The sequence below is a fragment of the Typopeltis vanoorti genome, chromosome 19, assembly GCF_054136105.1.
Source record: "Typopeltis vanoorti isolate ZY-2024b chromosome 19, IOZ_Tvanoo_1.0, whole genome shotgun sequence".
Lineage (NCBI taxonomy): Eukaryota > Metazoa > Arthropoda > Arachnida > Uropygi > Thelyphonidae > Typopeltis > Typopeltis vanoorti.
The window spans coordinates 76,581,224-76,595,726 of NC_143567.1; the positions used below are offsets into that span (position 1 = coordinate 76,581,224).

General features: G+C 37.0%; 1 protein-coding gene across 4 annotated transcripts in view; it reads right to left on the reverse strand.

Annotated features, from left to right (window-relative positions):
• The window catches only part of Cep97 (centrosomal protein 97kDa), a 208,006-nt gene that overhangs the window by 54,149 nt on the left and 139,354 nt on the right, over positions 1-14,503 (reverse strand). For all 4 annotated transcript variants that reach the window (XM_090409279.1, XM_090409282.1, XM_090409283.1 and 1 more), the window contains one exon: positions 1,439-1,514. In XM_090409279.1, coding sequence (XP_090265405.1) covers positions 1,439-1,514 — 76 coding nt within the window. The remainder of the gene's footprint in view (positions 1-1,438; positions 1,515-14,503) is intronic.

Below are 14,503 nucleotides of genomic sequence, written 5' to 3' on the forward strand. Positions count from 1 at the left end.
TCGCCAACTTGATATGGCTTATGGTACAGTCTGGAAAATCTTACAGAAAATGCTTCACTTCTATCCATATAAGTTCAGTCACGTGCAAGCACTAACTACCACAGATTATGATAAACGCATGACCTTTGCGCTAACGTTTCTTGCCTGAATTGAGGTCGACAATGATTGGCCTTGAAGATTATTGTGAGGTGATTAGGCTCATTTTTATCAAATGGGTTGGTCAACACTCACAACTGCAGAATTTGGGCATCTGAACATCCCCAAGCGATCCAGCCAGTACCACTGCACTCTCCAAAAGTAACCACGTGGTGTGGCTTCACAGCCGATTTCATAATAGGACCATACTTTTTGGAGCGTATTATCCCTACAGGTCTTGGCATTCCCGACTTGCATGTCTTGAAAGAGAACATAAAACGGACTGTTATGAACATACAATCCGACTCCTTACGCTCAGCTGTAGAGCATGTCACACACTGGATGTAATTTGTTGTACACAAGAACGGTCAACACAGTGAAAATCATGTACGTGGTCCAGGGGACCCTGATTCTGATGAATAAAACATTATTTCCTGTGAGTTCAATCACTATATTAATTTCTGTCTCTCTCTTTCACAAGTTGTTGTTTCAGTTTAATTATTATTATTATCGTTGTAATGCGCTACATATCCAGCCGGAATGAGTGACACAGCTGTAGCATTTCGACGGTATAAGCGATTGTCGCTTACACCATTGAAATGTTATTATTCCATTTGATCTGCCTATAATGTAATTATCCACTTGTTTTTGGCTCCACCAGCACCAAAATTTTTTATCTTTTTTTTGCGGAAATCATCTCCTCATGCCTTCAAAAGTCTCAATATAAAATTTGGTCTCATTCTGTTTATTGGTTTTAGCTACAGATGCCTCCAAAGAAGGAAAGTTATTTTATGGCTACCTTGTACTTGTTTCTTTTATCCATATTTATAAGAGAACAAGAAAAATAAAATTTAGAAATGGCTAAAATATCTCACAGGCTTTTAATTTAAAAAAAATCAATAGTCCTATACCAGGATCTTTTCCTCACCAGTTATTAAAAAATAAAAGAAACTAAAAAACGAGTAAACAAATAAATCAGAAGCAACTAATTTATACATTGCTCATCGGTTTATACAGTGAAAGCCATATACAGATGACTCTCACTATAACAACTATTGAAAAGTCTTTACCAAAATCCTACACATACAATGCTTGAGAGAAATTAAATTATATACTATGACAAACCATTCCTATGATCTCTATGAGTTTGCTACAGTGAAACCCAACTGTAGTATATAATTTATTTTCTATCCCCCTCACCCTCTCTCTCTCTGGCAAAGAAAGTTCTTCAGTTTTGTACATATATACTTGAATAAATTAAAATAATTACATTCAGTAGTCAATTCCAAATATTACTAATTACCTCTGATAATAATTTAACGATATCTTCAGCCTGCAGTTTCCTTAATTCCTTTTCTTGGTGCAGATCTTGCTGCTGCCTGTAATAAAATGTATTTTCAATTAGATAACAATATAGATAATTGATTAGCAAGGCATACATACCATACATATTAGTTATAAACTATTTTTCTTTTATAAAAAAGGAAATAGGAAACTCATCCCCCCCCCTCGTTTGCTTTTATTTAATAGTTTTTCTTTGAGAGGCATTTTTTCCTATATTTAAATCCTGGCAGAATATATTTTACTCCCAAAAATTTTTTCAGCATCTCCATAATATGAGCTGACATGTGCAACAATGCAATAGGTACAAAAGTATTGCATTGTTGCACATGTCAGCTCATATTATGGAGATGCTGAAAAAAAGAGGTTGATGTGTTCCAAAACAGTGTTGGGAGATAGAAAAACTAATGATACAACTACCAAGATCCTGTATATCAAAAAATAAATAAAATACATATATACACCAAGAATCAGTACAAAACCAGGGAAAAATTGACTAGTAATATAAACTTTCAAAGTCAAGTTAATTGTAATAATTTCTTTAATTTAAAAAAAAAACTTTTCTCTCCCCTCTCCAAATTTTCAAAAGCTCACTGACCCTTACCTGTGTGCGTTGTGCATATACACACATTATTAAATAAGAAACTAAAAGGTTTTTTTTTAATTAAAGAAAGTATTACAATCACCTTTTATTTGACAGTTTGTTTACTAATCCATAATTGTTTTCACTGGTGCGTATTCATCAATTTTGATTATCTCAATAATTGATTCTGCAACTGATTTTTGCTTGAAAAGTTTATTTTTCACTTGGTTAGACTATAATAAATTTAGTTTAATCCTTCATCCAAGTGTGAGCAAACAAAGTTTGCACCTGAAAGTATCTTCAGGACTGGGGTAAGGTGGTACAACACCAGGAAACTCGTTGCAAAGGTGGAGCAAGCTAACATCACTTCTATCTCATTATGCAAAACACATCTCCTTGCAGATATGTATAATGTTATGCATGGTAGAGATGACCTTGCTAATGCTTCTGCCTGGTATCTCCACTTGGGCCTGGCTCCCACTGAAGAGACCTCAATAAAGGTCGAAACTAGTCTGGATAGTGGACCTTCCCTTAATGTATAACATTATACATATCCACAAGGAGATGTGTTTTGCATTATGGGAGATACTGAGATAGGAGTGATGTTAGCTTGCTCCATCTTTGCAACGAGTTGCCTGGTGTTGTACCACCTTACCCCAGTCCTGAAGATACTTTCAGGTGCAAACTTTGTTTGCTCACACTTGGATAAAGGATTAAACTAAATTTATTATGATTTTTGCTTGTTCAAGCAAAAATGAACATTATCTTCTCTTGCCATTTTTCTGCTGCATTCTTAACGTTCAAAGTATCATATCTATAAATCTGTGTTCATGAAGTCAGTTTGCCTGTTTATAAGAACCTGTCGCTAGTTTTCTTCTACCATTTCTCATGCTGCCCCATGTTTCACGCCACTATCAGAATCTTTTATTTAAAACCTGTGTTCTTGCCCACAATCTATCTAGCATAAAAGGTAAAACAATGTAAAAAAAAGGTGAAATTTCCAATATTGTGCCACAAACTGTAGCAGTTTGTGGCACAATATTGGAAATTTCAAGTGTTTCATGATACCACATTTTTGCTAAAAAGTAAAGGAAGGAAGGCTCAAACAAGCAGAAACAGATTAATATATGAGTGTATTAGTAAGCAAGCAATGCAAGTATGTTTCGCAGATGCTAAGATTTGTGATATGACTGAAGCATTATGTAAATAAGCAAAAAAGTGGATGATACGATCATCTTGATAAACAAATGATTTGAAAGAATATGCAAAAGAGCACTAGGTAAAGCATCCAAAAAAGAAAAGCAAAAGAGTAAAGATTGTGAGTGTGTTGCCAAGGCATAAGTAAAGTCAGGAAGAGAGCTGCAATTGCAAACAATTCAGTAAGCAGATTCTGCAAGAAAAATTATGTGCAGTTGATGCATGAGGTAATTAATGAATTAAATAATTTGTACTTGCAAGATGGATTCATTTGAATGGTTTTGGCATCAGGCACTTAAAGAGCAAATGTGTATATTAAATTACATGTCAAAATTGTGAGTGTAATGACGTGTGTGTGTGTTATTATGTGAGCACTATGGTAATAGCAGCCATTTTCTTTCTACGGTTTCGCTTTGAATCTCAGTAACAGGCTGTATGTTAATTGGAGTCTTTAGAATAACTGTCAGAGGGATAAGGAGAACACTATCAAGCAAGGAAGGAGAGGTAGAAAGGAGAAAAAACTGCCGAGTTAAGTTTTGTGATCTCAGAAAAGTGTTTGTTTGCATCTTTAATTACTCTCCAAGGAGGAACTGTGAAGCTAATAATTCTTTTTTTTTATTAGGAAGGACAGTATAATGTATCAAGCCTTCGTACATTATTGAATGAAAAGCAAGTGATATATGTTTTAAAGAGCAAGATGAAATATGCAGTAAAGTTTTTTTTTTTATATATATATATATATTGGAAGTGCATTTGGAACTGCTGAATTAAATCAATTGTCTGAGCAATTGTTCTTCATGCTTACTTCAGCAAAATGAAGGAAAGATGTGTTAAGGAAATTTGTTTACTGGAAGAAGACATACGCAAGTATATTAGTTAAGGGAGTTAAGTTAAATAAAAAATATAAATAAATAAATAAATAAAATAAAGGAGGATAAGAAAAAGACTAATGAAATAAATGTTGTATAGTGTTACGTCGTTGCTTTCTCTATATTTTACTGATTTGTATTCTTCCCTTTCTATCTTTCAATCGCTATTTTTACTTAGTCAGATATCAGGCCTAATATACATCTAGGATTGTTTCCTCTTCGGATACTGGCAAATTTATATTATGCTGCACCAGCCAGTATCCTATAGCAGAAAAGATCCTTACTCAGGGAGACAATACTAGAGTCTGAGACGTTCTTACACAATAATATCTTACTTTAATACGGCTGTATAGTTTCAGTTCGCAGTCGTGACCTAAATCTATAATTACATACACATTCTAATTCCTTCCCGCCAAAATAGGTTCCATTTTTATAATTGGTAAATCGGAATCGTAGTCAGGCATGACTCAGGTTTAGGTAAATAAAACATGTTTATTGGAATATCAAAGCAAAATACACTAAAGAAATTCATGCATTCAATTTATCTCAATACTAAATAAGGAAACTCGAGTCAAAAGATCAACATACTTTAAATTTAAATCAAAGATTATAAAGCATGTAAAACACAGTAACTGACAATTGGGATAGATAGAAAATGATATGATATTAAGCTAACATTCCTTTCCGCAAGCAATTCATAAGATAGTATAACAAACACTGTAATGTTATTCAGCTACTATAAATCTACAATCCTGATCTCATTTATGTTAAATCAATCGCATACAACACAAAAGATCTCTTCCAAACAATTCTTCTTATTCTCAAAAGGAGGCTAACTATCTAATTAGAGTTCTTTAGAATAATGTTCATAATTTACATTCACAAATAATTTTCTCTCTTCTATGGAATTCTAAACACAAAATAGAGGAATTCTACTTTACCGAACTTTTTCCAATGTCTTTCAGCACGACACACATGTCTGGTTACCTCTTGCTTATTGGCTGTCCTTACACCAGCGTAGGGGCTATGCTATCTTCGTAATTACTGCCAATCATGGACTCGATTTTCGCGTCTCAGGAAACATCTCTATTCCTCTCGATGGGACTTTTCAGAGAGGGCTTGATTCTGCTAGGGCTGGAAATCTCACCTTCAGCTCTGCGTGGAATCCTACAGCATTCTCAGGAAAACTCGCCATCTAACATCATAGCACTGACGGTTCATCCCCCTCACTCGAACCACCGACAAACTTCTGAACCAGGAACCAGGAAAACAAAAAGACAAGAGAGAGCCAATACGGCACTCATTCCCTTATATTCTTCGTTTGAGCACCCCCTTTTTGGAGTCCCTTTTGCAAACGACCTATATCTTTTCTCCCCTTGGGTTCATCCCTTGCTCTTCCCCTTTACTGTTATGCTCTTGTATTCATGAAATTCACGTCGACGTACCTTCCGCGCAAGCTACTGCTGCCGGCATTACGCTGGACATGTGTAGTTGTATATCTTCTATGAATTGTTATTTAATATCTATCTGGTGTCTCACAGTCATTCTATACAGCTTAAGTGAGGCTTAAAATAAGTTAAATTATTCCTCTTTTAAGACATTCTCTAATTTGATCTCAATAGATTAAATACATGGTACATGAAATTAATGCAATTTTATACATATGTGAAGAAGTTTCACTTTAATTTCAGCTGATGTGCAGGTATTTCTCTTTGTCTGTGTATGATTTCTTTGCAAGATTCCTTCATTCAGGATCTAATAATAGCAAGTTCCATATAATCAAAAGAAATCACAGAACTTTTAGATGAATGCTATGTTCTTGGTTTGTATAGTATTTGATGTTATTGCTCTCAGAGTTGAATGTAACTGTGAGCCAGAATAAAAAATTTTCTTTGGGCTCATTATGTAATTCTAGAATGGCCATTAGAATTTAAGAGTTAGATATATAGAATATTAGAATTTACTAATTGTAATTCTATAGAGAATATGAATATCAGATCTCCTCAGAGAGAGACAAACAGAATTACTTAATATGCAGAATTAAATTTATTGCATATATTTGTATGTTTACTCTAACATAAATGACACAGTCAATGAGGATAACAGTTGTTTAAGAAAATTAACAATTTAGACAATATAATGAGATTCTTAAATAAATTTGCTTATTATTTCTAATATTTCATCAAAGCTATACTGGCATCATCAGAAGAATAATATGACAAAAACAGCTTAAGTGGCCAGGCCATGGCTAAATCTTATAGTTTACCTACATTAGAGGCTTGACTTCTGGTTAAACTAAACACTAGAGATGATCTAAAATCACCTGGATAGATAATATTATAAATGAACTAATTCTTCATTCTCTACCTTATTTATAGGCCTGGAGAGAATATCAAGACTGTCACCTTTATAGTGCCCCAATTGTGAACAATTGGGGCACTATAAAGGTGATATGGATGAAGAAGAAGGATATATGGATGAAGAAGATCCATACACACATGCAAGCAATACATTAGTAAGTGAGAATGAACCAAAGAAATACAGGAAGACCTATAGTCTAAAATTATGCCACCTATTAGCTTCGAGTGTTCGTAGCTGTTGGGCTGGCTGTCTGCAAATGAGTTTCCCAGATGAGAGGTAGTTTAGTGCATCCATATTTGTTGAGGTTAGGATAGTGCTAACAGAAGCAGACTCAAGGATAGGCCTCTTGAATTTAGATTTGCTTTGATGAAGCAAAGTTACTTTTTTTTTCCAGCAGATCTTGGTGTCTAATGACAGATGTTTGGCTATCACAAGTTGGCTTAGTTACAGACACAAAGTACTTCATGTTACATATATTAAAATATGATGATAAAATATAAAATATTAATATATGATAAATACTGATTATTCTCACTTAGAGAGAATAAATGCAGGTTACTAGTTTTGTGTGTGATTTTTAAGTGATGTCAAGATTCCATTTATATATAATTCTGGATATCTTTTGAGATATGCCTCAGATATAAAGGATACGAATAGTTTAGTTATGATCGTTATGGCATCACTAGGAAGGGGAGAAAATGGAGATATTTAGCTTTCCCTTTCAGGGATTGTAGCCATTTACTAAAAAAAGCTAATGGCTATGGATAAGTGACTTCTGTGGCAAGAGATATATAACAGGAGCAAACCGATCATGCCCTATGTGTTAGTAATTTAAAGATACTGTACTATTGAGCTAAAAAAAAAATCACAGAATGCAAGCAACTAAGCAATCAAAAGTGTTTACATTTTTTTAATATATAAAAACGGGAGGAGGATTGAGACAGCCTCACTGTGCCCCCCGCCCCCAGTAGTGTTGCCTTGTGGTACATTGTTGGTGCTTCAGACAAAAGAAGCCCCAGAGATGAATCACAGACAACATGAAGCTAATGTCTCAAACAAGGCATCCAAAGATTTCCAAGCCTCCTGGTCTACTTACAATTATGATGAATACAAAACATAAGGGGTGCTTAAGGATCAAAGCTGTATAACTGAGAGGAGACCTCCACATAGCCTTTCAAGGAATGCGGAGAACCGACCAGGTCTTCTGACCTAATGTCCAATCCTCACCTTCTCGTGGTGCACCCTGTCGGGTATCTTCTTTGATACTGAACGAACGAGGATGGGCTGGCAATTTGGGATTTAGCGGACCAAATTGTATTCTTATTGGTTAAACCAAAATAAAAAATGATGGTACAACATGACAAAATTTCATGCCGGCTGGGGGGTCGCCCGGTTAAACAAGACCCCCGTTGTTTTCGCAGAACCAGGGCGAACAGCGAAAAGTCAGCTACCGGAACAAATCTGAAAACAAACCACAACTCAACATCACCAGAGTTAAAGATCGGTACTATCAACGTAAGAAGCCTGAATGGCAAAGAAATGGAGCTAGCTGAGGAATTAGATAAGTACCAGATCGACATAATAGGGGTGACTGAAACAAAAAAGACCAAAACTGGTGAGATCTTTCGGAGCAATAAATACAAAATGTTATATTCAGGCAATGGCAATGACAATCAAGGAAAAGAAGGAGTAGCCATAGTATTCAACACAAAATACGAGGCTAATCTTCTTGAATGGCAGTCAGTCTCAAGTAGAGTAATGTGGGCAAATATGAGAATAGAGAACTGGACAATGAGACTTATTTGTGCATATGGTCCCACAGAAGATTCTACTAAGGTAGAAGTGGAGGAATTTTTTGAGGCTTTAGAAAAAGCAACTGACACAATGAAAAAGGAAAAGTTGGTCCTTGTTGGGGATCTAAATAGCAGAGTAGGAAATGACTGTGAGACATACAAAAATATTTTGGGAAAATTTGGAGAAAAGAGCAAAGCTAATAATAACGGCAAATATCTGTTGGATTTCTGCTCAGAACATGGACTAGTTATTACTAACACCATGTTCCAACATAAAAATGTGCACAAATTCACATGGAGAGAAGAGGCTAGGAATAAGAAAAGTCTCATTGACTATGTTATTGTTGATAGTGATGTTTTCTCCCTGGTGCAGGACACCAGAGTGTACAGAGGATTTGAAATTGGAAGTGATCACTATTTAGTCTTGAGCAGGATAAAATTGAATTTCATATTGAAAAGAATAACATGTAAGAAAGTTTTAAAGCGAATGAAAGTTGAGCAGCTCTCAGATGTGAACTGTAGACTAAAATACAGAAAGATAATTGAAAGGAAAATGAAAGAGTTTGAGAACAGAATTCAAACCTTGGAGATTCAGTGGCAAACTCTGAAGAAAACATTGATTGATTCTGCCAGAGAGGCATGTGGTGAAGTTGTGTGCAAAGATAAAAAAATCAGAACTCCCTGGTGGACACAGGAAGTTAAAGAGGCAGTGAAGGAAAAGAAGAAAGCATGTCAAAAGTTCATGGCAAATAAGTCAGCTTTTACTCTTACAGAATACAGAGACAAATGTAAGAAAGCTAAACAGTGTGTAAAACTAGCTAAACAAAAGTCATGGGAGCACTTTGGCAAGAATATAGAAAATAAATATCAAGAAGGTGGCAAAATATTCTGGAGGTTGTTGAAGAAGCTTAGGAATGGAGGAAAGAGTGCTGTAAAAGGAATTAGAGATGATAAAGGTGACATGAAAAAGGTAGAAAAAGATATCCTTGAAGTATGGAGTAATTACTTTGAAAAACTGCTAAATGAAACAAGCAGAGATGACAGCACAGTGATAAAAAACACTGACCAGGCATGCAGTCAGGAGTACATATCCATACTTGAAGTAGAAAAAGCCATCAAAGGCTTGAAATGTGGAAAGGCAGCAGGAGTTGATGATATTCGACCAGAAATGCTGAAGTATGGTGGTATAAAAGTCTTACAGTGGGTGCACTGCATAATTCAGAAAGCCTGGACAGAGGGACAAATTCCCAATGATTGGAGTAGAGCTCTCATAGTACCCATATATAAAAAGGGAAATAAAACTGAATGTGAGAATTACAGAGGTATTTCCCTAATGAGTGTTCCTGGCAAGATCTATGCAAGTATACTTGAGAAACAGTTGAGAAGAATTGTGGAAGAAAAGCTTGGTGAAGAACAAGCTGGATTCAGGCCAAATAGAGGCTGTCAGGATCAGATCTTCACTTTACGACTAATAGTCGAGAAAGCATGGGAATATAATAAAGATCTGTATTTAAGTTTTGTCGATTTGGAAAAGGCATATGACAAGGTGCCAAGAGAGAAGCTATTCAATACGCTGCAGTTATATGGTGTCAATGGGGCATTATATCAAGCAATACTTAATCTTTATTTGAGTTGTAAGACAGCAGTTAGAATTGAAGGAAGTACAGGAAGATGGTTTAATGTTAAATCTGATGTGAGACAAGGATGTACATTATCCCTTCTGTTATTCATTATCTATATGGATCACATTATGAAGGGAAGTGGTATTAAACCTGATATCAAAATTGGAGATGTTAATGTCGGCTCTTTGCTTTATGCGGATGATGTTATACTTCTAAATAAATCCTCTACAAGTCTGGAAGATTCTCTGACTAAATTCAATTGCTTTTGTAATAGATATGGTATGAAGGTCAGCAATAAAAAGACAAAGACAATGAAAATAGGCAGAATCATTGAACATGTCAACTGTGTTGTGAATGGAGAACCTGTGGAACAAGTAAAACAATTCAGCTACTTAGGCACGATTTTTACTGAAGATGGTAAATTAAATATAGAAATAGACAAAAGAATCAGCAAAGCTGGCATGGTGGGAAGTCAATTGAATAAATTCATATGGATTAAGAGAGAAATTAGTCGGAACACTAAATTAGCTGTATACAAGACGGTGTTCAAACCAGTTTTAACTTATGGATCTGAGAGCTGGGTCAGAAGTAAAACACTTGACCAAAGACTAGAGACCGCAGATATGAGAGTCCTGAGAAAGATTAGAGGCGTGAACAGATGGCATCAATGCCAATATCATATTAAAAATGAGGATATTAGGAAAGAACTTGACATTGTCAGCATCCAAGAATGCGTTAGCAGAGCTAATCTCAGGTGGTATGGTCACTTAAATAGAATGGGAGAGGAAAGATTAGCAAAACAAGTGTTCTCTGCCAGGTTGGCAGGAAAACGACCCAGAGGAAGACCAAGATATAGGTGGATTGATACGGTACAAAGTGCCTTAGACGATAGAAATATAAGATCTGATAATGTTGGAGTCTTGACAAGTAACAGACTGTAACTAAGATGAAAAGCCAAAAGGCTATTTTTTTTTTTTTTTTCTTGCGAGGTTGATATAAGTTAAGGGGATAAAAATCCCTTTATTGTTTTTCAGCCAGTAAGCGAAACTAAGATCGAACACTACGATCTGTAACGTTTCATGCCGAAGAACTGTCAGCGTATCCAAGCGTAAGTGACCACTTGGTAGTGCCACACCATGGCAACTCGTTGCAAAGGTGAAGCAAGCTTCCTCACTGTTCTTGTTATTTTCTCATAATGTAAAACACAGCTCTTAAGAGATGTAGTACTGTTTTACATTATGAGGAGAGGTCACTACCCAGACCGGTTTCAACCTATTTTGAGGTCTCATCAGTGAGTAGCTAGACCTAGTTAATATCAGAGTTTAAGTGAAGAAAACTTACATACTTTTGCTATACGATCGTATAGCAAATTATGTAAGTATGTAAGTTTTCTTCACTTAAACTCTGATATTAACTAGGTCTAGCTACTCACTGATGAGACCTCAAAAAAAGGTTGAAACCGGTCTGGGTAGTGACCTCTCCTCATAATGTAAAACAGTACTACATCTCTTAAGAGCTGTGTTTTACATTATGAGAAAATATCAAGATCAGTGATTAAGCTTGCTTCACCTTTGCAACGAGTTGCCATGGTGTGGCACTACCAAGTGGTCACTTACGCTTGGATACGCTGACAGTTCGTCGGCATGAAACGTTACAGATCGTAGTGTTCGATCTTAGTTTCGCTTACTGGCTGAAAAACAATAAGGGGATTTTTATCCCCTTAACTTATAAAGTAACAGACTTATTTGGAGGAAAATTGTAGATAGGAAGTTAGTAATGATGTAATTTTTTCATGTAGTACTGTCATATCCTGTACACCCCTTGATGGTACATGGCAGGAATTTGATGATGATGATGACAAAACATAAAAAGTTCCATGCCGGCTCGATCATCGCCCGGAATAACAAGGATCACGTTGCTTGTTTAGGTGGAGGGCAAGCTTCGAAAAATATGTTCCAGTCCCCTAATCAACACTACCTCAAGATATGTTCCCCAAACATAGAAGGGCTATCCAAATCCATCGGCAAAATAGCCAAAGATAACGCAATTGATGTCTTGGCTCTCCAGGAAACCCATGTGCCTGACAGCCCTCAATAGATTAAAGATCCCAGGACTAATTCTCGTGTCTTACAACTGCCATCTCAAGCATGGCTAAGCAACCTACATCCAGCCTGGTCTAAAGGATATAACCCAAAATGTTCCTGATACTGAATACTCCATAGGTATTAAAGTTCAAAATATCAACAAACCTCCATTGCAATCTTAGCCTGATCAGATAGACCGACTTCCTCCTCACCCTGATATCTATGTTGGTGACTTCAATTCCCATCACACCATGTGGGGTTATTCCTCTAACAACCAGGATGGTAATAATCTAGCTAACTGGATGGATACATATAACTTGTATTTGAATTATGATGCCAAGCAGGACAACACTCTTTACTCAGCCAGATGGAACAGAACCTACACCCCAGATCTGTGTGTAGTCACTAAAGACTGCGAAGACCACCCTCTTCCATCAACCAAAACCATCCTCAACAGATTCCCTAATAATCAACATTGTCCTACATTACTAGAGATAGGAACATCAATCCCAGTCATCAACAGAACACCAATCGCTAGAAGGAATCTCCGCAGGTCCAACTGGACTGCATTTCAGAAACAAATCGATCAAACCATTAGAGAAATTCCACCTACTCCTAATTGCTATCCTAGATTTGTTAAACTACTCAAATCTGCAGCAAAAGCCTCTATCCCTAGAGGCTACAGAAAGTGAGGAACTCCTAGCCAAATAGGAGGAAACTGAAGATCCAACTGTTGCTAAGGTGCTCGTATCAACCCTGGATAAAAGCAGAAAGGAAAGATGGATCTCAACCATCAACGAACTCAATTTCTTCACATCTAGTTGGAGAAGCTGGTCACTTCTGAGAAAATTAGGTGGAGCAGAGCCAACGACACACAAAACAACAAAGATAACTCCTGATCAAATGGATAACCATTTATTGAAAACCTCCAAGATTCATCCCAGCTCTACCAGGAAAATTTCTGTACAAGCTTCCATCAAACAAATTCTCAAGACGGAATCCTAGCTTCCTGAACTCGTACACACAGTATCTCGGGAAAAGGTACAAATAGCCTTAAAACTCACCAAGAATGGCAAAGCTACAGGACTGGATGGTATCCTCCCTGAGCTCCTAAAACACCTTGGTCAACATGGCCAAATATGGCTAGCTGCCCTTTTCTCAGAAATTATCATGACTGGGAAACTGCCAAAGCTGTGGCGGGAAGCCGAAATAATTGCAGTGCCAAAGCCAGGGAAAGATCCACATGATGTGAAAAACCTACGACCCGTCTCCTTGCTTTGCACTACCTTTAAGCTCTTTGAATGAATTCTCCTTAAAAGAATTTCACCACTCATTGAAAGAGCTCTCCTGACTGAACAAGCTGGCTTCAGACCAGGAAGAAGTTGTTGTGACTAGGTCCTGGTCCTGACAACTCAAATTGAAGCAGGCTTCCAGAAGAAACTTAAATCTGGAGCCACTTTCATTGACCTAACATCAGCATATGATAATGTCTGGATTAGGGGCCTCCTCCAAAAACTAGGGAATATTGTAAAGTGCAAAAAAAACTTGACTATTTTTTGAATCTATTCTCTCCAACAGAAAGATCTGAGTCCATATCAGCAGGAAAAAAAGCAGCCCAGATTCCTTCACAACAGTCTTCCTCAGGGCTCTGTGTTATCCCCTTTACTTTTTAACATCTACGTGTATGATCTACCTCATACCAGATGAAGCAAGTATATGTACGTCGATAACCTAGCGATCTTACATCATTCCACCTCCTTTGCCAACCTAGAATCAACCTTGAATACAGACCTGAACACCCTGGAAGAGTATTTCAAGCAGTGGTACTTGAAGCCAAATCCAACAAAAACAGTGTCCTCAGTATTTCACCTGTACAATGTAGAGGCGAATCAATAACTCAACCTTTCTTTCTGTGGAAAAATGGTGGAACACGAGCCTCACCCAAAGGGTGTTCCACCATTTTTCTTGGAGTGAGCCTGGACAGAAGCCTAACCTATAAAAGGCACATCATCAACCTCTCCAATAAAATTAAAACCAGAAACAATATCATTTCAAGGCTTGCTGAAATAACCTGGGGTTGTGGTGCAGAAGTCCTAAGGTCGTCTGCACTAGCCCTCGCATTCTCTGCAGCAGAATATTGTGCCCCTGTCTGGGAAAGAAGTACACACAGTAACATTATAGACACCCAGCTAAACTCTACCATGCGCACAATTAGTGGGACAGTGGAAAGCACCCCCCCTCTCTCTCTCTCTCTCCTGGCTGCCTGTACTATCTAACATTGTTCCACCAAACATACAGAGAAGACAAGCCTCGATTAAGGAATTTAATAAAGCAATGAGCAATCCACTCCTTCCCTGCACCAGACTCTCATAAATCCACCTAATCTTTGCCTCAAATCTAGAAAGCCTCTCTGATCCATGGACGAACTCTCTTTAGCATCACTGCCATCAGTATCTGACATATGGTCTAACAATCTCCCAACAAACGGCTTCCTGGTGAAAAATCCCTGTGCTCTGCA